Source organism: Chiroxiphia lanceolata, chromosome 2, assembly GCF_009829145.1.
Source record: "Chiroxiphia lanceolata isolate bChiLan1 chromosome 2, bChiLan1.pri, whole genome shotgun sequence".
Classification (NCBI taxonomy): Eukaryota; Metazoa; Chordata; class Aves; order Passeriformes; family Pipridae; genus Chiroxiphia; species Chiroxiphia lanceolata.
This window is the reverse complement of record NC_045638.1, coordinates 89,996,178-90,020,323: the sequence shown is the minus strand read 5'-3', so window position 1 is coordinate 90,020,323 and position 24,146 is coordinate 89,996,178. Positions and strand designations below refer to the sequence as shown.

General features: G+C 46.1%; 1 protein-coding gene across 1 annotated transcript; it reads left to right on the top strand.

Moving 5' to 3' along the window:
- Positions 1-879: 879 nt before the first annotated feature.
- LOC116782293 (alpha-2-macroglobulin-like protein 1) lies at positions 880-23,651 on the top strand. Its single transcript, XM_032678729.1, has 35 exons — positions 880-988; positions 1,994-2,156; positions 2,516-2,568; positions 3,451-3,468; positions 3,984-4,143; positions 4,743-4,827; positions 5,620-5,734; positions 6,033-6,147; positions 6,540-6,649; positions 7,176-7,343; positions 7,595-7,825; positions 8,231-8,294; positions 9,051-9,196; positions 10,169-10,318; positions 10,734-10,850; positions 11,405-11,552; positions 11,994-12,105; positions 13,361-13,586; positions 15,103-15,229; positions 15,518-15,639; positions 16,130-16,184; positions 16,881-16,964; positions 17,387-17,563; positions 17,726-17,807; positions 18,160-18,316; positions 18,510-18,584; positions 19,759-19,921; positions 20,241-20,458; positions 20,644-20,859; positions 21,354-21,478; positions 21,866-21,956; positions 22,409-22,477; positions 22,698-22,800; positions 22,893-22,934; positions 23,323-23,651. The coding sequence occupies exons 1-34, from the start codon at positions 938-940 to the stop codon at positions 22,931-22,933; spliced, it is 4,137 nt and encodes a 1,378-aa protein (XP_032534620.1). The 5' UTR covers positions 880-937; the 3' UTR covers position 22,934; positions 23,323-23,651.
- Positions 23,652-24,146: the final 495 nt, after the last annotated feature.

The following is a 24,146-nucleotide window of genomic DNA, read 5'->3' as shown; positions in this document are numbered from 1 at the left end:
GCTGGCTCCTCCCCCCATCCCACCTCTTCATTTAGGCTGTCCTAGAAGAAATTACACCCCCCCCCAAATTAGCCTCAGTGATTTCACAGGAAGAGAGCCATTGGGCAGCAGGAGTCCCCAGGATGAGGATAGCCATCCTCCTGAGCCTTCTGTTCCATGCTGCAGCTGCTTTTCACCAACTGTGAGTGATGCTGAACTCTTGTTTCAGTCTCTTTCATGAAGGCATCAGTCTAGGTAGATGGAGCATGTCCCATGCTATCAGTTCTTGTGCTTCTTGCTCTATCAGATCACCCCAAAGGGTAGCTGAGTCACTTGCCTTGCCTCTCATGCTTTAGATTAACTCCTACATGTCAACGCAAGCCATCTTTTTGGGGGACTTCCAAGTCAGACCTTAGGCCCAGGGACTTCTTCTAAAGACTGCATGGGATGCTTTTTGGAAGTTCAGGACATTACTGGAGTAAGAGGTTTGCAAAAGGTTATAGGGCTATACTTAAGCTAATCAATCCTGAGATTAGCTCAGCTGGTTAGAGCATGGTGCTGATAACACCAAGGTTGTGGGTTTGATTCCTGTATGGGCCATTCACTTACGGGTTGGACTTGATGATCTTTGTGGGTCCCTTCCAACTCAGAATATTCTGTGAAAGCAGAAACTGTTTCTCAAATTTTAGTGATGCAATCACTTTGCTGCATTCACCGTGGCACTTTGGTGAGGAATTCTGCAGTAGTGGGCCACAGCTGGGAAGATTTTTTGCATTTCTTGAGCCTTCAAACTGATGCCACCTCTGATATCTTCCCCTGACCCAGACATTACCTGGTGGTAATCCCTGCAGCTCTCCGCTACCCATCCACCCAAGTTGCCTGCCTCCATATCACCTGTCATGAAGCAAAGCTTCAAGTGAACCTGGTCTTGGAGCACTCTGCAGGACGTGAGCTCTTAATGCAAGAAACCATCCAGAAGAAGAAGACCTTCCTGTGCACTAAGTTCTGGGTGAGCCACCCTAGGCAAATGCCATCACTGATTTTCCCTTCAGGAAATCTCTTGTGTCACCAGGGGTGATGTGGATAGGGTCTACTTTGTCTTGGTGTGAGCCGGTTAGGAAGAGGAGTGGGTGGTGCCTAGAGATGCATAGCCCAGCACAGTATCTGTTGGTTAGCACTGAATTTCCTTTCTGAATCTAATTTTTAAATGGAATTTACATTTGTTAAAATCTACCACAGTTCTGGATACATAAGAAGAACTTACCTGTTTCCTTCTCTTCCATTACAGACCAGATGAAGCAGCTTTAGCTCTTCTCTGAAGGACTTGTGCAAGTCTGCAGCTAAAGTTTGGGGAAATGGTGTTTTGCATGACATACTGCAATTTCTGTAGTACCTGAAGTCAGGCAGCAACTGAGCTCTTGGGAGCTACTGAAGACTAGTTGGATGGAAATGGTTGTGCTTATTGTTTTTAAACAACATTTTAGATGTTATTTAATGTTGGTGAGAAGTTAGCAAAGATCTAGGATAAGGCAGAAGTCTAAAAAGTATCCCTTCTATTATACTGTATACTCTGTGCTGAGGCTGCTGGAGTCTTTGGCTGTCAGAGTCAGGAAGATTCTCTAGTTGTGTTTCCTAATCTGGATTTCTTACTTGTGTGTGCTGGGTAGTTCTGAAGGCCTAGTATCTGAGGCTGTGCTACACCTTGATCTTTCTCTTTTGGTTCTCTGTTACCATCTCCCACCTTTCTGTCATCTTGCTGAGCAAGTTTGAAGACTCAGAGGTGTCAGGCACCTGCTTGTCACCAGTGGGAAAAAAGGACAGATTCCATGACATGCAGGGCCTCCTGCTGTCATGTAGGACTGAGTGAGATCTGGATGTGATCTGGATCCAGAGATTGGAAGAAGTGTCCTGGGACAGCTGGAAGGAACTGGTTAGTTCTTCCACTTTACTCTCAGTTCCTGCTCAGGGCCCCCAGAAGATTACTCAGTGCCTGTGTGCTCCTCTCTCTGTATAGGTTGCACCTCCAGCTGATGGCACAGAGGAAATTGCCACTGTCAAACTGACCATCACAGGTGAAGGGGTCAATATTGAGGAGAAGAAAAAGGTCCTGATCTGCAAGACCAGGAGTGGCACCATCATCCAAACAGACAAGCCCATCTATAAGCCAGGGCAGACAGGTGAGGTGCAAATGGGAGGAACTGTGGGCCCTAAGCTTTCTGCTGGTTACACCATGTGGAAAGCCTGCAATTACCTGAAATGCATGAACAGTCCTAGCAGAAGGCTTTGAGACAATGTCTCTTGCTGAGTGATGTTTTCAGTGGCTCTAATGTCCAACTTATGATGACTCTGAAGTTGCAGGAGGCAGTAGGATAATGATAACCATGTTCATGATATCTTACATGTGGGAATGTTAGTGTCACATGTTACCACAAATGTGTCTAGAATGGAGACAGGAGCTGGGGAAACAGATGGAGCAGGGGTTTGTAGGGAAGAACTGACATCTGATAAATATATTCCCTGATTTCCTTGCCTTCAGTGAAATTTCGCATTGTGACTCTGGACGAGGAATTCGTTGCACTCAATGATTCGGTAAGCCAGTCCTGGGGCACTATGGAAAAGGCTGCCTTGTACCACACATGGATCCTACTTTCTTTCTACCCTGCTTGTTTGCTAAAGCTCCAGCTCTTCCACATTCATCCCTGGGCCAGGCCTCATGGGTGTCCAAGGGGGAATAGTAACTCAAATAAAAGCTGATAACTCAGGAAGATGGCAGGGGTGTACATGTCTCTTGCTCATCTTGGTAGAATAATCATGCAGGCACAAGTATGTGACATACTGATTCCTGATGTGGTGGTATCAGGTGGGGAGTGAATAATTTGTAAGTTGGGTTTTCCCTGTTGTGGGGAAGGGTGCTCTTAATCTGGCCCCTACAAGCTGGAACATGGGAAATGCTGACTAGACATTAGGACAAGCTTTTTCATTGCAAAAATATGGAAACGTGTTCAGAGAAGGCATATCCATCATTGGAGATGTGGAGACCCCAGCTAGATAAGGCTATGGGCACAAAGACATGCTTCAGCAGGGTGTTAGACTAGATGACCTCCAGAGTTTCCTTCTGAACTCTGTGATCCTATACCTCTGTAACTCCTGTGAGACTGCAGGTGCACCAGAGCTAGGTCTGTTTGGGTAGTGACTTTTCCTGAGTTTTTCTGCCAGGAAGTCATTAGCAAGTGCTGGGTGGTCTCCAGATTGGTTTTTCCTTTCCCTTTCTTCAGACCTTACTGTAAGGAACCCACCTGGTATTTCTCCATTTTGGTGGCATTTGTTTTACTTTGTATTGTTGTCAGGGCTCTATGTTTCCAAATCACTAGTTGTACATCCTTCAGAGAGGGCTCTACGTCTGAAGTGCCTTGTGTGTGATGCTGGCATGTATTTCTCCCTTCTAATATTTTTGTCTTTTTCCCTCCCCAGATTTCTTTGTTTCTCCAGGTGAGTGATGCTGAAATCCAGTGTTAGAGTAATGATGATGGCAGTCATTTCACTGTGCTATTCATATTCAGTTTCTGGTAGTTTTACAGACCTCTGAGTGGAATAGTAGACCTTTTTTGTTGTTAGATATTAAATTCTTAAATTAACATACTCCTTCAGCTTCTTTTTTATGCACTTATTTGAGGTTATGCTCCCAGTTACTTCAGTGGAAAGCTCAGTTGTTCTAGACTTGTGAGAGTATATAGACAGATTACTTATGTGTTTATGTAAGAAAGTTGGAACTGTGAAAAATCTTTCCTTAAGATTGGAATTTAAATAAATGTAGAAAGAGACTCAGATACTGGGAGCAGAACCTAGGCATTAGAATATCTTCAAAATTTCATGATTAGTCTATATCAGACCTCATTCCTTAGCTACAGAACCTGGTAGTCTACAGGACTGAAATCCTAAAGCTCAATTTCTATAGGATGTGGACCAGTGAGGAACAACTGTTTCTATCTTTCTTGTGGGTGTAGGACCCTAAGAACAACCAGATAGAGCAGTGGCTGAATGTGGTCCCTCAAGATGGCATTGCAGATCTGTCTTTCCAGCTGAGTGATGAGCCTCTGCTGGGAACATACGTCATCAACGTAACCAGCGCAAAAGCATATGGCAGCTTCTCTGTTAAGGAGCATGGTATGAGCATGTGGGGGTTTGTCTGAGCTGCAGGGGGGACCTCGTACTCTTGATCTAGGAAGCTGGGTGTTTATTCCTTGATAACCATCCTGGGAGCAAATGGGACAAATAGCAGCATCTGTCACAGAAAAGAGTTGAGCGGAGGCTCAGAGGAGAGACCACTTTGGGACCTTGGGTCAGTGTGTGGGAGGAATGTTGTGCATGACCTCAGACCTTTGACACAGCTTATTCCTGCAGATCTTAGACAAAGCAAGGTAATTTAGGATAGGCTTTGCCAGAGAGTATGAAGTCCAGTGCCATCTAACTTCACTTTCATTCCCTAATCAGCTGTGTTGGGAGACTAGTTTTCTCTCACTGCAAATAGCTGTCAGAAGTGCAGAGTCATGGACATGTTTGGTTTTACTTTGAAAAGGAGCAATCAACCAGAGCCTATATACAAATCTTTTAAAGACACGACAGAAATATTCCCCTTCTGTTTCTCGCCACCTTCCTTCTTCATTTCCTGTCTCTTATTCTACCATAGTCTGTCTCCATGTTAATTCTCTGTGAAGGCTGTCCCTGGCCTGTGTTTCCTGCAGTTCTCTGTTTTTTCCTTCCAGTGCTGCCAAAATTTGAAGTGATCTTTGAGGCACCAAATCAGATTTATGCCCTAGATACAACCTTCCCTCTCCGGATATGTGGCAGGTGAGGATTCTCATTGGAGGGTTGTCCCTGTGTTAATTCCTGGCCTGATGAGCACTTCAGTTACAGGAGGCCAGAATCTTCCATGGCCACTGTTTGCACCCTGATGCAACACAAAAAGTTCCTATAGCTATTATTCTGATACTCTAATACCCCTTTTCTAAAAACATTCCACAAGTCTCTACACACAAAACCTGGGGGAACAACCTACCCTTTGACAAGCAGCCATTTTTTAGGTTTTTTTGCAAATGCATAGTAGATACTTGGTGTTCATCTGCAGAACAAACCCATAGGAAATGAAGGAAAGCTTTTCCAGATTATGCTCTAGTGGAAACTAGAGAAATTTGAAAATGAATTGCCCCAGATACAGTCCAAGGACAAAACTAGAGCTAGCCTCATATAAAGATGCTTTCTTAATGAAAGGCACTTGGTTAATCACACATGTTTCTGCCTGTAAGATGATGCATGCCTTCAGCATATCCTGGGGTTATTGCAGGTGTTGCTGATGTATAGTGCAGAGCTCTGTGCTGAGTCAGCACCTACAAATTTCTGGCTTCCCAGAATAGATTAATTTAGCACTAATTATATCACAAAGCCCTTGATCTCCCATCGCTGCAGTGCCCTAGACTGACCCTGCTTTACTGGGTCAGGACTCCTGGGCCTGTTACATGGCTGCCACTCTTGAGCTGTATTGTGAATATCTGTGAGTAAGTGGTCTCTGGGGCTATGCAAAGCAAGCCCTGTGTTCTCCCACTGTGTATGACTGTGTCTTCCTTTCCCTGCTTCCCCAAACAGATACAACCATGGGAAAAGCATCCAGGGAATAGTTCATGTGAACCTTTGTCAGAAGATAGCCCCGTTCCTGCCCAGTGCTTCAAAACCCAATCTCTGCCACAAATTCAACAACCAGGTGAGATGCTCAGGAAGAGATGAGCCCTATTCAGAGAATTTTGTGCTAGTAAGGCAAGGCAGCTGAAAGCTTTTGCTGAAGTAATAGTGATGTTACCAATTTCTTTAGCTGCTTCTCATTAACTGTGCCTGATGATTATGAGTGGGCATGCATCATGTGCCTGCTCCACATCCTGGACTGCTGTGCCAAAAGGCAACTCCCTGAGAGCAGGGGTTTTGCACTGCTGTTTCTGCACCATTTTGATAATTTCTAGCCTTCTGCCTTGCTCAGACCTTGTTTCCTCTCTCTGTACTTTCAGACGGATGAGGCAGGTTGCTTCTTCACAAATGTGAGTCTGTCCTCCTTCAGTCGAGACTTTCGGTATTATCAGGACAGCATAGTTGCAGAGGCCTCTCTGGTGGAGGATGCCACAGGTAATTCTGGAAATGTTTCTGGTGGCTGGGAAGTTGCACTAATCTTACCAAAAGCACTTTTGAAGACTTTCAGGCTAGCCAGAGACCTGAGCTTTCTGAGCCCATTAGGGCCTGCTATCAAACCTCACAGATACAGAGCCAGCAATTCCTGATGGGATGACACACTCATTCTGAGTGCCTGCAGTCTCAGGTGGTGAAGCTCTCCAAGAGCTGGAAGTTAAGTAGAGGAAGACTAGATACCCAGTTGTGGGCAGATCACCATCAATGAAATGTGTGTGCAGCTCAGCATGTCCATTAGTACTACCAGTGGGTCACCCTGCAGGGAAATGGCTGAGGGGGGCTTGGCTTTCTTGCTCCTTCTCTTATGTTTCTGTTTTGCTGCTTTCATTCAGAGATACAAGTCAATGCTTCCCGCAAATTACTCATCTCCAGGATTGGTGGGATGGCCTTGTTTGATGATGTGAATTCTTACTACCACACTGGAGAGATGTACAGGGGGAAGGTAATTCACAGTTACAGTCCTTTGAAGGAGAGAATGTGAACAATGCTTTCATAGTGACTGTTGTCTCTTATCTTTTCTGACCTCACCTTCAGCCAGGGGTTTGAGCCAGAGACAAAACTCTTGAATTGTCAAATATGAGAATAACACCCAAGACTGACATTTGCCAAATAAGCCATGAATAGCAGCAGCTATGGGCATCCATATGTGGAGTCCAAACCCAAACATTTGGAATCTCAGCAGCCAGGAAGCCTTTTGCTGTGAAGGAATGGAGAGCATCAGAGGTTGGACCAGATGACCCACTGTGGTCCCTTCCAACCTTACCCATTCTGTTATTCTGTGATTCTGTGAATGAACATGGTACCACAAGTGATAATGTGGTACCAGGAGCAGTGTTGATAATCTTATTAGTCACTGAAAGGGTGATCTTGCTGGCTTTGGAAATGCTCTTCCTGACTTGGAGAAGCAGGAGATTCTGTCTGCTGATTAGACTCTTCTGCACTTCTCTTGTTCACCATGATGTTCTCAGATTAAAGTCATTGACTACCGAGGCAAGGCATTGAAGCACAAAGGAGTCCTCCTTGTAGTAAACAGCGGTGAGCAGCAATTTAAGGAGAAGTACATTACTGGAGACTCTGGGACAGCTTCATTTAGCCTGGACACAACTGCTTGGAACAGCACCTTGGTCTCCCTGGAGGTAAGTGAGGAAGACTCTGTCTTGTGGCAGGGGAAGGACAGTAGTTCCTGAAAGACCTCAGCTTGTTCTGGATCTTGGCTCCCTCTGAGAGCTTATTCTCCAGGTCCCAGTTGCTTTTCTCTTGAGAGCTCCACACAGAGACCTGTGCTTTGGTGTTGCTCAGATCATCTTACCGAGGTGCAGCTATGGTGATTTGCAGCTAACTTGCTTAACTAGGAAAAGTAACTTGTTCAAGTTTTTTGTCTCACCAGGCAAGTGTCCTGCATCAAGATTTGGATAGAGAGCCTGGGACAATTGATCTGAGTTACCAGCGAGCCTCTTATTTCATACGTCCATTCTACAGCACCACCAGGAGTTTCCTCTCTATTGTCCGTGTTCCAGAAACAATGCCCTGTGGCAAAAAGCAATCTGTCCAAGTGGACTTCAGAATTTATGAGGAAGACCTGGAACATGGGCCCAAGCGTGTCATTTTCTCCTACTTTGTGAGTTTCTGGGGAAGTGCTAGTGGGTGACAGCTGAAAGCACAAGATCAGTAGCTCTTAGAGATTCAAGCCTGATATTTGATAGATTTGGCTTAGCCCAGGACAGGTAGCTCATCCAGTCATCATGGGGCTGGATCCAGGTTTCGATGCTGGGACTGCAGTAATAGCAAGGAAGGCAGAATCTTTCTTTTAGGCTCTGCACAGGTGCAGGGCAGGTGTTGAACTTACCTGTCCTCCCCCGAGTCTCTTCATCCCCTGAACTCTCCTTACTATCCAAGAGCAAATAAAGGTAATATCTCTTTCCCCACCTCCACCTAATCTCCAATTTCAGGGTTACTTTGAGCTTTACAGTGATTTCAAAGACTGTGTAACTATGTGACTGTCCCCTTCTGTATTCTTCCCTAGGTCACAGGGAAAGGAGGGATAGTCCATGCAGGTCAGAAGACTATTTGGGTTGGGCTTCCAAGAAGTAAGTGCATTCCTCAGTTTAATGTTTAGCAAGCACTCAGTGGTCTGTGGCATCCACTCCTGTTTGGATATGTGGTGTAAGCCTATTTGTGGTGTGGAGGTGGCTCACTACTTCTCTGTTGTATCAGAGCAACGTGCTTTTCCAGTTTTCTTGTTTCCTTTACCCTCCTGCTTTGAACCAAGAGAAGAATGCTCAGCATTTCCCAGCTCATAGGCTCATCCTCTGTTGTCTTCATTTTCAAAGTCTCCTTTTGCTGCTCCTGCACGTGGCATGAAACTACAGCCTTACCCTCCACAGAAATTGTGTCTACAAATAATCTGAGTAGGTAGGATGCCACAATTTATAATTTTGATGGGTGTTGACCCACTGTTTCCTACTTCTTCAGCTCTTATTTTTTCCGACCGAATTATAGGTGCTTTGGGACAAAGGTCACCTATACTTTGGTTACAGGATCGGAGATGTTTGGTGATGGGAGACTTTGAAAGATATCTGACACTTTCTTTTTGGAACCAAGCTTGAACTCCAAAGCACCTTTTCATGTCCTTGAGGCGATGAACAGAATCAGGAAGTCTTTTGCTAGTCTTGAATGCCAGATTCAGAGATGTGCTGATTGTTTCAGTGGTCTCCAAAAATCTCCTCCATCATGAAATACTTGAAGAAAGGAATTAAACAGGCACATGCAGAATGACAAAAGCTGATCAGAGTCTATTTTCACTACCAAATCTACTTTCTCTTATTCCCTCCTTCTCCATCTAGTGCTGGAAGGCTTCTTCTCCATCCCTCTTACCTTCAGCTTGACCTATGCCCCAGCTCCGAGACTAGTTGTTTATGTTATCTTCCCTAATGGAAAAATCATTGCTGATTCTGCCACCTTCAGTGTCTCCATGTGTTTCAGAAATAAGGTAGGATTTGTGTCTGAGGCAATGACTAAATATGGGGTAGTGTATGTGTCTGTTGCAATGAAAGGAGAGACTGTGTAGCTGTGTGTGGCTGATACCATGTGGGAAGCTGTCATGTGAACTGCAGCTTGTGGATGGTGAGGTGTACTGTGATGTACGGAGCAAGTGTGTGCTGAGCATTGTGGGGGCTGCCGTAATGTTTGGGAAAGGCAGGGAATTGCTGTCTGTCTCCATAGGCAGGTATAGGAACTGCAGCCTAGTAGGATCATAGCCCAGCACAGCAGAGGTCGTTAGTGTGATTCTCAGGAAAGCTCAGGGCTGCTCTGCTTCTGCTGTAGACACTTAGAATTGTTAGTATATGGTGTTGGGATGACATCTGAAAGTGGATGATGGAAGATACTGGCCATCCTGAAAACGCCGAGTGCTTGTGGTTGTTTTGACATCCATGGGAATCTGCTTTCTTGGCTGTCTTGCACTCCAAAGATGAACTTCTGAGGACTGGCATTACCCCTGCTCCACAGCTCCACAGCTGTTTGTCTGCTATAGACAGTCAGATTCAAGCAAGAACAGGAAGAACTTCAGAAAACTGAGAACAACCCCACAAAGAGCTTGGGAATAAGGACTAGGTTTATTTTTGATCTGAGGCTCCAGAAGAAAGGGCTCCAGAAGACAGCTGTGTGAAGTGTGTTATCATGGCTGGCTGGTTTGCTGGATAAAGAGAGCACTGTGTTCTGACTCCACGGGAATATCTCCATGCAGACACTGATGGTTCCCCCTGTGCTGTCTGTCCTATTAGAACCTCAGTGTGATGTTTTTTAGATACCTTCTGGGGGTTCCTGGGAGGTTCCTTGGGTTTCTGTCCAAGGCAAATTCTTGGAAACTCTCTTCATGTAGGTCCCTTTGCTGCTTGGGAAGTGGTAGGGTGGCCAGCATCAGAAATATCATTCCGGTGTTGCCTGCATTCTTCCCATCCAGGTGGAGCTCAGTTTCTCAAAGCCAGAGACTCTTCCTGGTTCACAGGTTGGTCTCCACCTGCTGGCAGCTCCTGGATCCATGTGTGCTGTCTGGGCTGTGGATCGAAGCACCCTTTTGATTAAGCCAGGAAGAGAACTCAGCAGCCACTCGGTGAGTGAGCCTGCTCTGACTTCTTCCCTTCCCTCGTAATGACATGAAGAGGGAGGGAGGCCATTGCATCTGTGCAGAGCTTATCTCCAAGAAAATCAAAGCACGGCCCAGAGGGATCAGCAGCACTCTCAGCATGTCATGGCTAGGGATTAGGGGTTAATAAAGAGGTTGAGCATCACTCGGGGCACCAGTGGTAAGATAGCTTCTGTTGGTCTATCTTGTGTTCAGTTCAGTGGGCTGTGCTGGCTCTGTCAGAAGAGAGCCTGGGAAGAGTGACAGCGGGCCTGGGCTTTCTGGCACGTGTTCATGCACAGTAGCCTGAAGCAAATCAAACAGGCTTCGGATGTATGACAGGAAGAGAACAGCAGGTTTAATTTGTGCTGATTTTATTTTTTGCTTTTTCTTGCTTTCTCAGATCTATGGGTTGTTCCCATCTGTTTATAACTCCAGGTATCCTCACCAAGTGTCTGAAGATGATCGTTCATGTGGGTTCCCAAATTCTGATGAGCCTGATGTGTTTACAGCATTCAGGGTAAAAGTGGTTGATTTGGTGGGTTGAGATAATTTATGAACTGAGGGGAGTGTAGCCCCCCTGACTTTACCAGTATCCTGGGGATGCTGTTATAGACAGCACAGGGAACAGGTGCAGTTTAGGCCCTTGTAACTCACTTGTTATTTGAATAAGTGACTTGAAATGTTGACTCAGGAAAAATTTTTGTGTGGTTACCACACTTCGGTTATGTGACACAAGATGCCAAGGATTATTGGTTACTTTAACTGGATTGTTTAAATCTCCACAGAATGAGCAATTGCACCTTGCAGGCTGAGAAGGCATGATATCTAAATGACCATGTGTTTGAAAAGGAATAATTTTGGCTGACTCAGGTCAGATGAATTAGCTCAGAAGACCTTGTTTGCCCATTCTGAGAATCTGAATTATTCCCTCTTAAAATGAAGCAAGGAAATACTTTGCCAAGTCATAGTGCAACCAAGTCCCCACTGCGTGAGGGGACAGGAAGGCACAGGGCAGAGGGCAGTGAGGAGAGGACAAACTTCTGGTGATTCAGTTCTTTCTTTTTCCCACAGGAAATGGGGTTGAAAATTATGTCCAACACCAATATCAGGAAACCCAGAGTGTGTCCAACCACATCACTGACAACTAAGCTGCAGAAAACAGGAGTGTTTATTTCTAGGCCCATGCTGATGTTTGCCCAGCCCCATAAAGCATATAATAGTAAGCATTTGCCAACTGTTTCTTCTTACATAGGATGCTTAGTCTTTCAGGTGAAAGCAGTCCTGGGTTTGAGCCAATCCTGTAATTGCAAATGGAGGAGAAAGAGTGCTCCCTGGCCCTAAACCTATTGTGATAGTGTGAGGCTGCCTGAGGCTCACAGCTTCTGAAATATTAGAGATCTGTCTGAATACCAGGTCCTATCTCTGAGGTGAGGGAATGGTTCATGTCCCATAGTGCCCATACATGCAAGTAAAGCCCAAAGCACCTCTGTCATTTGAAATGAGGCAAGTTATTTAAAAATTTGGGGCAGAACCTTCTGTTCTGATGCCGTGCTTTCAGAGAGCTGACTATTAGCTACAGCCTGCACTGTGCTGAAACTCTTCTGCTCTTATCCAGGACCTGAGGACACTGTGGTGACTAGGTCTTTGTTATTTCCATCAGAACATCTGACATCAACCTATCAGCTCGTAATGTTTCCACCTATCTCTTCAGCTGAAGAGAAAGTACACAAGCCTTTTCCCCAGACCTGGCTATGGGATTTGTATTCTGTGGGGTGAGTAAACTGAGCAGTAGGGGTTTAGTCTGGGTCATTTAGTGTGGCTGGGAGTGGCAGCAGATGCAACTGAGTTTAGGTCATAGGCAGCTGTGCAGGACACCTAAGGACATACGTTGTGGGGCTCATACTTGTCAGGCTGTTTCTTATTGGAGCTGATGTCTGTATTAAATGCATTTTCCTCTACCAGACAATCATACAGAAATGTTGTCCATCGATGGCAAATGGCTGGCATGGGAAGATAGAAAATCAGGTGAAGTGCAGCAGAACAGCTTGGTTTACTACCTCACTCTGCTTGTGGTAGCCCTGTGGGCTAGCATTTCCCAAACTGTACTCACAAGTTGTATCCTGGTATTCAGGGGAAACTGATGTCCATAGAAGTCCTTCACAGGACTGGGAATTGTGTCCTGTGAGAAAGGGTCAGTGTACACACAGAGTCTACTGAGGGAGCTTTTGGAGATTTTTCATCTCAGACTTCAAAATTTTCTTGTCTGCTGTCTGGAGACTGGAATAGGCTCAGGCCAGATGCCCCCACATCTGCCCTCTCCGACCTCCACTGTCCTTCCAGATAAAACTATCTCTTCACCCCCTAGCAGCAGATATCTCCTATGTGGTTTGTCCACCAAGCTGATCTGAGCCAGCAAAATGTCTCTATGTTGTGTGTGTTGCCTTTTATGTTCATGGCAAAAGTGAATGTTTTGACTCCAGTTAGTGGAGTCAAATAGTATCACTGGCTTTAGGTAAGGCTGGTTTTATGTCTGCCATGGTAGGAGCCACAGAACAAAAAGCTGTGATGTGAGCACAGGGCAAGCCTCTGCCCTGTCTTCATGTTGGGCTTTAAGCTGTCAGTGTCTCACAGGACAGTGAATGGCAGGATCTGTGTCTTCTGCTAAGCACTACTGATGTTGGTCATGTTGCTCTTCTGGTGTCTGGTTCTCCATCTCTAGGCCAAGAAGGATGAAATTGCTGACATCTCTAAACCAGTTTTCGATGTGCAAAGGGCAAGCACTGTCTGATGTGACTGATGGCATCTTGCAGCCATGTAACCTATTGACAAAAATGTTCTGTTGATGTAAGCCTCTGAGGCAGGGATCCCAACTTCTGCAAGGCCTTACTTGTAACCCTACAAGGGCTGCAAGTTCAGTAGGGCTAAGGGAATGGGATACACTGGAGAGAAGGACACAGACCAGGTCACCGGGTGTGGTGTAGAGCAACATGCAGTTAAATGCTTCTGTTGCTGTTTGTTTCTCCTCAGTCCCAGTGGGAACAAGAATGTCACTGTCACTGTGCCTGACACCACGACTGAATGGAAAGCAGGAATGTTCTGCACAGGACGTAATGGCTTTGGATTTGCTTCAGCCTCCAGTCTGCTCGTTTTCAAGCCCTTTCTTGTGGAGCTGCCACTGCCATCTTCTGTGGTCCAGGGTGAGACCTTCAACTTGAAGGCCACAGTCTTCAACAACTTGCAGCAATGCATGAAGGTAGGTGAGCCCTGATAGGCTCTGTGAGAAAAGTGGGAGATGGCTGAAATCCATGGCCTGTGATCATAGAATCATGGAATGATTTGGAGACCTTAAGGACCATCTAGTTCCAACTCCCCTGCCATGGGCAAAACCACCTTCCACTAGACCAGGCTGCTCAAGGCCCCATCCAACCTGGCCTTGAATACTTCCAGGGATGGGGCATCCACAGCTTCTCTGGGAAACCTGTTCCAGTGTCCCACCACCCTCACAGTAAATAATTTCTTTCTAATATCTAGTCTAACCCTACCCTCTTTCAGATTAAAGCCATTACCCCTTACCCTATCACTGCATGCCCTTGTAAAAAGTCCCTCTCCAAGCTCTCTTTTAGCTCTTTGAGGTACTGAAAGGGACTCTAAGCCTGGAGCTTTCTGTTCTCCAAGCTGAACACTCCCAACTCTCTCAGTCTGTCCCCATAGCAGAGATGCTCCAGCTCCCTGATTATCTTCATGGCCTCCTCTGGACTTGCTCCAACAGGTCCACATCCTTCTTACGTTGAGGTCCTCAGAGCTGGACACGGAACTCCAGGTGGGGTCTCACCAGAGGAGAGGGGGAGAATCCCCTTCCTAGACCTGTTGGCCACGCCTGTTTTGATGCAGCCCAGAACACAGCTGACTTTCTGGGCTGCCAGTACACATTGATGAGTCATGTCAAGCTTCTTGTCTATGAGCACCCCCAAGTCCTTCTCCTCAGAGCTGCTCTGAGAATTAATTCTCCACTCAGCTTGTGTTTGTGCTTGGGATTGTCCCGACCCAGGTGCAGGACCTCACACTTGGCCTTGTTGAACTTCATGGGGTTCACAGAGGCCCACCTCTAAGGCCTGTCCCTTCCTAATTTCCCTTTTTAACGAATAAGGTCCCTTCCTTATTTCCCTTTTTAAAAATGGGGGTTATGATTTCCCTTTTCCAGCAGAGGGAACTTCACCGGATTGCCATGGGTTGTCAGATATGATGGATAGTGGTTTAGCCACTTCCTTCACCAGTTCCCTCAGGACCTGTGGATGTATCTCATCAGGTCCGATGGACTTGTGCACCCTCAGTTTCCTGAGATGGTCTTGAGTTTGATTGTCTCCTACAACGAGTGGTTCTTCATTCTCCCAGTCCCTGCCTTTGCCTTCTGTGACTAGAGCAGTATGGCTGGAACACTTGTTCCTAAAGACAGAGGCAGAGAACTTGATGAGTGCTTCAGCCTTCTCCATGTCCCTGGTAACCAGGTCTACTGTTTCCTTCTGGAAAGGGTCCACATTTTCCCTAGTCTTCTTTTTATCACTACCATACCTATGAAAGCTTTTCTTGTTGCTCTTGGCATCCCTGTCCAGGTTACCAGGACTTTAGCTTTCCTAGCCTGATTCCTGGCTACTTAAACAATCTCTCTGTATTCCTCCCAGGCTACCTGTCCCTGCTTCTACCTGTTAGGCTTCCTTTTTGTGTTTGTGATATTTATTTATTACCATCCACCATCCCTGCTGCCCCTCCAGATCCAAATGACCCTGGAGGAGTTTGCACACTTCCAGCTGAAGCCATGCAAGGGCTGTGTCTACAGCAGCTGCTTGTGTGCCGGTGAAGCCAAGACCTTTCAGTGGAGTGTCACAGCTGACCAGCTGGGTGAGAAGAACAGGAAGGTGGGGTGGTGAAATTGGGAAGGGATGAAAACAAGGTGGGGATGTTTTGTAAAAGCTGACACAGAGTGAGGAGCTGGTTGCTTTGTTACCCAGAGAGTACTTGTTTGCATTCATCCTAAGGTCCTGATTACTTGCAAGTCTGTGCTAGGAGGTACAGAACCATATAGAGCTCTGATCAAATTTTTTATTGTCAACAGTTGATGTCTATTGTATTAATAGGAAGTGCTTCCTCAGAAGATGTTTTATATACCTACATGTGTGTTATTTTTAGGGATCATGAACATCACCCTCCACACAGAGGCTGTGGCCACCAAAGAGCTCTGTGGTGAAGAGATACCATTTGTCCCAAAAGAAGGACAGAAAGACACAATTGTCAAACTCATTCAAGTCCGGGTCAGTGAAGCTGTTCTGTTACCTAAACCTAAAAATGAGCTTTGTGCAATACCCACATTTTGTACGTGTTTTGGGAGTTACCCCTTGCTATTCAAAATGTGTAATTAGCATCTCAGGCCCTGAGCTGGGCCCATCCCTGAGGGCTGATGGGTGTAGGAGGTAGAGGGGTGTCATCCACTTCATACCATGGAAAACTTTAAACACTCTTTTATGTCCTTGCTCCTGAGTTCTCTGCTGAATCTCACAGCATCAGTTTTGCAGACATTCAGAAGTTAAAATATTCTGAAAATGTGTGCTAATTCTAATATGAAGTTCCTAATATGAAGTGAAAATGTTTGACAGTAATTTGCATTTTTGTGTGGTAATAATGATATTCCCTCTGACTGTCCAGTCTGAACCAGGATTTTGTCCATATCTACTTCTAATCCCCTTGTAATCCTGTTTCTCTCCTGTGTGCTCATTAAAATGCTGCTTTTCTGTGCTCCAACAGCCAGAGGGAGTTTTGGTAGAAAAGGCTCACAGCTCCATCCTGTGTCCCAAAAAAGGTAGAAGGGTTGTTTTCTTCTTTCACCCTGCTTATCCCCCTCTTCCTGCCTAAACACGTCCTGGATATTTCCACTTGTTGAAATATTTTCTCTGTCTGCTTGACAAAGCTACAGAAGCATACTTTGTTTGCAGTGCCAGCTAGAGCTTTCCTCTAGGCAAGGATGTGGGGAGGTCCAGTCTTTTAGCATCAACACCCCTGACACTAATGTGGCAGCTTGAGGCCTTTTTTACCTGTGGGAAATAAAACCAGACTACTGAATATGGTGACACCGGAGGACATGGCTTAGGCTTGCTGTACCTCTCCTGAATTTTATGGTGTATGATGGGGCCATCAGCTAATTTTGAGAGCACAAGGTGCATTGAGATGACAAGCCTGCAACTGAAATCTAAAACAAGATGAAGTAACTTCTGTAGGGAAAAACAGGTGGCTTTGACCACTGAGAGTTTCCAGGAGAAAATCCTCTCAACCTCTCTATAAAGAAGGCTGTTAAGACAGCACAGTCACCATGAGGTGGATGGAAGAAGTTGAGGGTGGAATGGGACAGGGATTTTTTGAGGTGTTTTGCAGCCTCTGTGACAGGAAAATGGGAAGTTAACACAGAATAGCCTTGAACACTTTCTGCATATTTCGAACGCTGTTTTCTTCACAATCTCTTTCTTTTTGTCTTCTCCACACCTTATCCAACTGGCATTAGGGAATCCAGCACAGGAGTCTGTGTCACTGATGTTGCCTCTAAATGTGGTCGAAGGTTCAGTCAGAGCCACCATCTTAGTCACTGGTAAGGAATTCAGCTATGAATCCCATATCTCTGAGTTTAGCCTTAGGAAGGCCCAAACTCAGACTCCCACACACCTCCTTTCTGAGGTTTCCAAGGCTCCACTGCTTTGTTCTTCCCATGTGCGTGGCTGCATTTCATAATTATTGACAATCTAAAACACTCAGCATGGGAGAGAGTGTTCTGTTAATGAGCTTGCCCTGCCAGGATGGGAATGTGTACAGTCCACATGAAGGGCAGGCACAGTGGAATTGATAAGCTGGCTACCAGTTATCAGTGATAGCTGATAACTAGGGGTGCCCACACATTGCTGTGCTGGGGCTATCTTGTTTGGTGCACTGCTGGGAGCAGGTCACAGGTGGGAGGAAGTGAATCCCAAAGCCTACTGCCCAGGAGGTGATCAGGGTGCTTATGTTTTGTTTCAGGGGACCTCATGGGGACAGCACTGCAGAACCTGGACAACCTGGTGCAGATGCCCCATGGCTGTGGGGAGCAGAACATGGTGCTGTTTGCCCCTATTGTCTATATGCTGCAGTACCTGGAGAAGACCAGGCAGCTGACCCCTGAGATCAGAGAGAGGGCAACAAGATTCCTGCGCAATGGCGAGTACAAGAGATCCACCTTGCTCCTCTGCCTTCCCCTGTGTCCAGTAGTCTCAGATGCCTACTCTCCTTCCATCTGAAGCACTCAAACACCTCATTCCATTCACAGTGATTTAATTGCAAATACCATTCTGAGCACTAATGCCCTATCCTATTTTCCAGGGTATCAGATACAGCTTCAGTATCAGCACCCTGATGGCTCCTACAGTGAATTTGGTACCAAGGATGAGTATGGTAATACTTGGTAAGCCCTGGCCTCTCTCCTTGCTGTCTACCTGATCTCTGGCAGCCAGGAGGCTTCCAACAGGGCTTGCTGTCTTATGGGATTCAAAGTGTTCTAGAAGCTTTGTGGGCTAGGGCACCCCAGGGGTAGGCAGTTGTTCTTGGGATGAACTGACCTTGGTCTAGCATATTAAAAATAGCATAATGGGTAAAGAGAGACCTACCAGTTTCAAACTCCTGCTTTTTTTCTTTTTTTCTCATCTTCTGCTTAGATTCTTTCTTTCCATTCATTCTTCTTGCTCTTTCATGCACTCCATTTCTTTCTGATTCTCTCTTCCCTCTCTCAAGCCTTTTTTTCTGTTCTCCCTGATCAGGCTGACTGCATTTGTGGTTAAATGCTTTGTCCAAGCCAAGCCATACATTTTCCTGGACAAGAGGACCATAGAAGCTGCTCTGACCTGGCTGGAGTTCCACCAGCTTCCCAGTGGTTGCTTCAGAAATGTGGGCCAACTTGTTCACACATTCATGAAGGTAGGTGCCAGAGCACCCTGAAGGACAACACAAAGCAGTTCTTGCCAAGTGTACTGGTAATTGTTTAAGTTCATTTTCCTGTGTTGTTCTGCTTTCTTGCAAGAGAGCAAACCGGGGATAGGTGGGACCTGTTCTGAGAAGCTTCAGGTCTTTGTGTATTAACAGCCTTTTTGATGTTTATGCTTTTTTTTAGGGAGGTGTAGATGGGGAAGTCCCTTTGGCTGCCTACATCACTGCTGCATACTTGGAGGCAGGAGCAACACCAGAGGTAAATACTGGGATTCTCTGCCATGCTCTTGCCTTAAGATCTGAATCCTAAAGAGCTTAGTGGTATCACTGGGGCAGGCAAGAGAGCATCTTGGAGAGATTTGTGGACAAAGTAATAGGATGGGCAAGGAAGATCTTACCACTTCTTGGGAAAAAGCCTCAACTATCCCTTGAGGAGGACATTGCTGGCAGGGAGAAGGTGAGATTAAACTATTGGGGGCCATTGGACTTCATGGCTAGATACTATGGCCATTTCCCAGGCTTTACTGCTCATTCCTGCTCACCTCATCCCCCCTTCCTCCCATCCTCTTGTTAGCCTTACACAGCTGAGAGCTAATGGTGAGTTGTTCTGAGAAGAGGTGGGTAGAGCTCTGCTCTCACAGTCAAGTAAACAGACATAATGTAACTCCTAATACGTTTTAGCTTCACAGAAAAGTCTGGGAAAGGAGTGCTGTAGGGCAGTTGAACTGCATGCCTAAGTAATAACAGTAAGAGGGAACTCCTACGATTGCTGAGGATTGTAACTAATTACTAGACTGTGGTACTGGCAAGTAAAGAAACATTATTAACTTGATGGAGAAATGCAGTTGCTGTAGACATTGAGAAGCTAAGTTCTCTGGAAATCAGAAAAGGAAGTGAAAAAGCAATGCTTTTCAGTGGAACTGAAAATAATAGACTTAGGAAAAAAAGGAAGACATGGAAATTAACCTTCTTTCTGGCAACAGATGTCCTTCAGGTCACCTGTTTTTCACCATAAGGAAAATTGTTCACTGTGAAGGTCAATTAAACACAGTCATTTTGGTCATCAGGCTGTGTGTAAGCATTTGCAGTTGTGTGGTTTTGCTTTTGTTGTGTTTGGACTTGGAAAGTAAGATGTGATGGTGTTATTCCAGCAGTGAGGATCTTCATTTAATTGAAAGAGCACCACTGAAGCCCAAGACCAGCTCAGGAGGGTGGTCTGTCCACCACCTTGCACCGAGGGCTGGAGACACTGCTTCCTGGTGCTGCACTGATACAAAGAGTGCAGGCTTAAGCACAGAGTCACCTGGGTGAATGTATGGGGTACTTTCTGTGCTGGCATATGCTAATAATGCATCCTTCTGTTTGTGTGTCAGTGTTTGCCTGCCTTACAGGTGTTTGTCTGTGACCCACACCTGTGTAACTCTTTTCTGTAGAGCACAGTGGTGCGCAAGGCTCTGGGCTGTATCCTTCCTTTCCTCCCCAAAGCTGCCAGCACTCACACCCAGGCCCTGCTGGCCTACACCTTTGCCCTGGCTAAGGACTCTCAACGCACCCAAGAGCTACTTGACATGCTTGATCAAAAGGCAATCAGAGCAGGTATGGGAACCTCAGGACCATCAGAGAAGGGACAGGTGATCTTTCTGAGCCCTTGGCTCAGAAACTGGATGTCTGGGAAGTAACACATATGCAGATTATTGGCTTATTGGTTTTTGTGTATCATCTTGGTGCGGAATATGGAGTGTTTGGTATTGCAAAATACATAGGTTTTACATAGTTGACCCGGTGATGTGATGATCCAGCTAAGAGGAATTTACTCAATGGTCTTTGCAGACACAAGTCACTGTGTCTAAGAGCCTAGGCCAAAGGATTTCTTTCCTGACATCCCTCAAGGTCATCTACTACCTTCCTTTCCCAGATGGGCAGATCCACTGGAGTCAGACATCATCCAAGTACAGACACAGCACCAGCCCTTGGTCACAGCCAGTGTCTGTGGATGTGGAGCTGACAGCTTACATCCTCCTAGCCCTGCTCTCCAAGCCAAATATCACCGGGTCTGATCTCACCACGGCCTCTGGCATCGTGGCCTGGCTCACCAGGCAGCAGAATGCCTATGGAGGGTTTGCCTCAACACAGGTAACTTGTGGCCAGGGAGGGGGATGTTGTTTGGGAAAGAACCTCTGCAAAATATACACAAAATATATGCAAGAGCAAATGCTTTGAGGAGGGGAGCCTTTGTATATGGAGGTTCTCAGGATGCAGAGTTCAAGCATCATTGGGTCTCAGAGCTGCAAATCTAATTGTTGTTTTTTCCTTTTCAGGACACAGTAGTCGCCTTGCAGGCCTTGGCTAAGTATGCAGCACTGACATACAGCACACAAGGGGTTGCAGAAGTGAGGGTGAGGTCCCATGGAGGCTTTGGGAGGAAGTTCCAAGTCTCCTATCAGAACCGGCTCTTGGTGCAGGAGGCAGCACTGACAGAGGTCCCGGGCGAGTTCTTGGTGCAGGCCCATGGCAGCTGTTGTGTCTTTACTCAGGTAGGTTCCCACAGTTCCTGCTGTGACCACCCTCTTCTCATCATCTTATCAAAGTCAGAACTCTCGATTGCATCTCTATGGAAGGAAATGTACATTAACTGTGCTTTAATCCCAGCCTGTTGCCAATGCAATGAACCTGTATGTTGGAGGAGACAGAGACAGAACCTGTCCAAATGTGAGGACAAAGATGCTTCAATGGCTCTCAAGAGTACTGGAGGATGAAAATGTTGTATAGTGGTCCCACTACTGTGTGTTTTACATGCACAGTCTCAATTGAAAGGTTGAGAAGGATCCCATGGAAGGATCATGGAAGGTTTCCAATCTGAATGACCTTTATTTTGGGTACTGGGTTGAGTGTCCTTACTGCATATGGTTTATCCACTCACTATCCAGGGCGCAATCTTGAGGATTAGAGTAGCCAGTGAAAAAAAAAGGTGCGATAGATGATATTGAACTATCTGTGTCTTAGTCTGTCTTTTTGTCTCTCCCTGCAGATGGTGCTGAGGTACAACACACCCTCCCCACAAGACTCAACATCCTTTGCCTTGCAAGTGAAAACTGAGCCACTCAATTGCACCGAGGACAATGCACGCTCTGTTACTGTCTCTGTCAATGTCAGGTGACTCTAAAGATATTGCCCCACTTGGGAAGGAAAGCCTGGCATGGCTGGAGAGCTGAGGGGTGCTTCTTGGCTGCAGTGGAGGTACCAGGCAGTTTCAGCAGAAGGGCCAGAAGGAAGATGGAGAATAAAGACACAAGTGCCTCTGGGGAGGGGGAAATGTTACTAAGAGGCTTGGTTCTTTCTGGAGAGAGGAGTACAAGAAGTGACTTCAGACTGGGGATGCTCAGAGCAGTGCAACTATCATCTGCCCCCTGTGAGAGGAGGCAGTGACTGCCCTGGCCTCAGTCCTGGTTGAGCTACCTGGCTCAGGGTACTGCACACAGGGTATGGTGGTAGAGGGCAGGGTAAGCTGGGAGAGACTCTATTTTTAATCTTTGCCACCAGGTACAATGGGAAGAAATCCACTTCCAACATGGTGATTTTGGAGGTGTCACTGCCGACTGGATTTGTCCTGGCTCCAGGATCTGGGATGTCTGTAAGAAGCATGGAATCGGGATGGTGATGTGGTATCAGTGGGACCATCCATGCCCAAGGATAGTGGAAGGTTGCATGGGAAGGTTGCATAGGAACTTGTTACCTGTCCCTCTCTTGAGCAATCTCACCATCACTTCCCCTCTGCCACACAACAAACTTTAATACTGTTGTCTCTTATCTTTGAGTCTTGAGGATGGTGATACTTCTGGCCCAATTTGCTCAGCATATCCTTAATAGCTGAGTAACCTAAGTTCCTACCCTTAGGGTTTGCAGGAGCTGAGCAGCCCTGCAGGGAGATCAGCTTGAAGGGATAAGAGTACAAATAAAATTTGGAATTCTCAATCAGTAAATTGAGAATCTGCCTACTCAAACTCAGATAAACCTTATTGGGATGTCTCATGCTTACCTTTCCAAAGACAAAACTAAATTGCTTCCTCTGCTCTCCTGTCCTAGCTGCAGCATTGGCACTCTGTGAGAAGAACTGAGAAAACAAAAGGAGGTGTTGCTGTCTACTTGGACAAGGTATGTGTGTGCTACTAGGGAAGTTGCAGGAGTGGAGGGCACTGCCAGAGTTGTTGGGAAGATCTAAGACTGTGACTAGCAAAGCAGGATGCTTAAGATTCATCTTGTGTCCCAGCCTTTGACTCTACAGAGTTGTTACTATCAGCTAGTAGAATCAAATTTAGGTGAGGAATAAAAAGAACAGCTCATAAATTAACTGCCATTTGCTTTTCTTCCCCAGTTGACCCATGTCTTTGACACATACATTCTGCATCTGGAGCAGGAGATTGAGGTGACCAACCTGAAGCCAGGCCATGTCAGGGTCTATGACTACTACAGCCCAGGTCAGTGTGGAGCCATGGGGTCCCAGAGCTGCCTGGGTGTTTGCACTTGGGTCTGTGCAAGGATAACTCAGACCTCTCCTGTTCTGTTGCAGAGGAGCAGGCCCTGGCTGACTATAATATCTTCTGCATCTGAGGTAGGTGCAAGTCCCTTCCTCAGCCCCCGATACAGACCTAGCAGCCTTGTGATGTTTCCTCTGCACCTCAGCTACCTCTCTCTGTCCCATTGGAGCCCTGTGTATACTCTGATTCATCTCTGATGATGTTCCCTTCATCTAGGACTATAAGTGAAACTCCCTAAGCAGAATTCACGGTACTAGTTCAGCCTACTCTTTTTGGGTATGAGGAGTCCCTTTTTTTGGGGGAGGGGCTGAGCTAAAAAACAAGGATACTAGATCAAACCAGAGAAACCCTTTCCTTTAGAGTCCTTAGTGAGAGTGTCCTAGCTGTTAATCCCAAAGTTAATAATTTGGGCCACATTATTTGCTCTCTGAATTACCCTCTCTTCTGCTCTCATTTCTCCAGGGACTTGGTCCGCTTCCTTACTGTCCACTGTTTTAGCCTACAGGGATCCAACTAGTGCAAGATACCTGAGGGCAACAGGGCTGCTGCATTATTGCTTCTGGTATTACAGGACATGCATCACCTGGAAAGTGACATCTCAGTGGGCTTGGGATACTGGTGCTGGGACACATCTCAAGTTGGATTTCAGGACTAACTCCAGCCCAACCTACGCTGCTCATCCTGACAGCCATTACCTGGTGAATTCTTGGGGTGTCTGATTAATTCTGATTGTTTTAATCCAGGGATTTTCTTGCTTGTAAAAAGAATGAAAGTAAAATATAAATCACAAATCTGGGTGCTGTGGTGTGTGTTTGGATTCTGTGTCGCATTTTACCTGAGAGAAGTGAGCAGAAGCAAACTCAGTATCTGAACCGCGTAACTGGCAATCATTTCTTCCAGCACTGGATTCCCCTCCAGCATCATTATGCAGCCACCAGTATAGGGTGAGGACTCGTAGCATGGAGACTGATCCCACTGAGCATCATTTACTGCACTCAAAGATAGCTGAGCAATAAGGTCTTGGCTGATTCTGTGCTTTACATGGATGTAAATCTGCCCTGCTGTGTATCTCATGGACTAGCTCTGTCCTTTTAGCATACAAAGAAGAAGGGGAGAATTTTAGTTTCTGCACCTCCTGTGAGGTGCACAGGACAATTCAAACACAAGTTGTCAGGCAGGGGTGGCGCCCCAGTTGCCTAAAACTGGCTCTTAAAAGAAACCTCTAAGACTCAATTTATGAGTTTTAGCAGGCAAGCACTCTTTATTACGGTGCACTGGAATGATTT

What these genes read in the sequence shown, in the direction of transcription:
- LOC116782293 (XM_032678729.1), top strand. Translation starts at nt 938, where the DNA reads ATGCAAGAAACCATCCAGAAGAAGAAGACCTTCCTGTGCACTAAGTTC. An exon ending in CTTCTCTGTTAAGGAGCATG is followed by an intron (nt 4,144 to 4,742) that starts GTATGAGCATGT and finishes TTTTCCTTCCAG; the next exon opens with TGCTGCCAAAATTTGAAGTG. An exon ending in CTATGACTACTACAGCCCAG is followed by an intron (nt 22,801 to 22,892) that starts GTCAGTGTGGAG and finishes GTTCTGTTGCAG; the next exon opens with AGGAGCAGGCCCTGGCTGAC.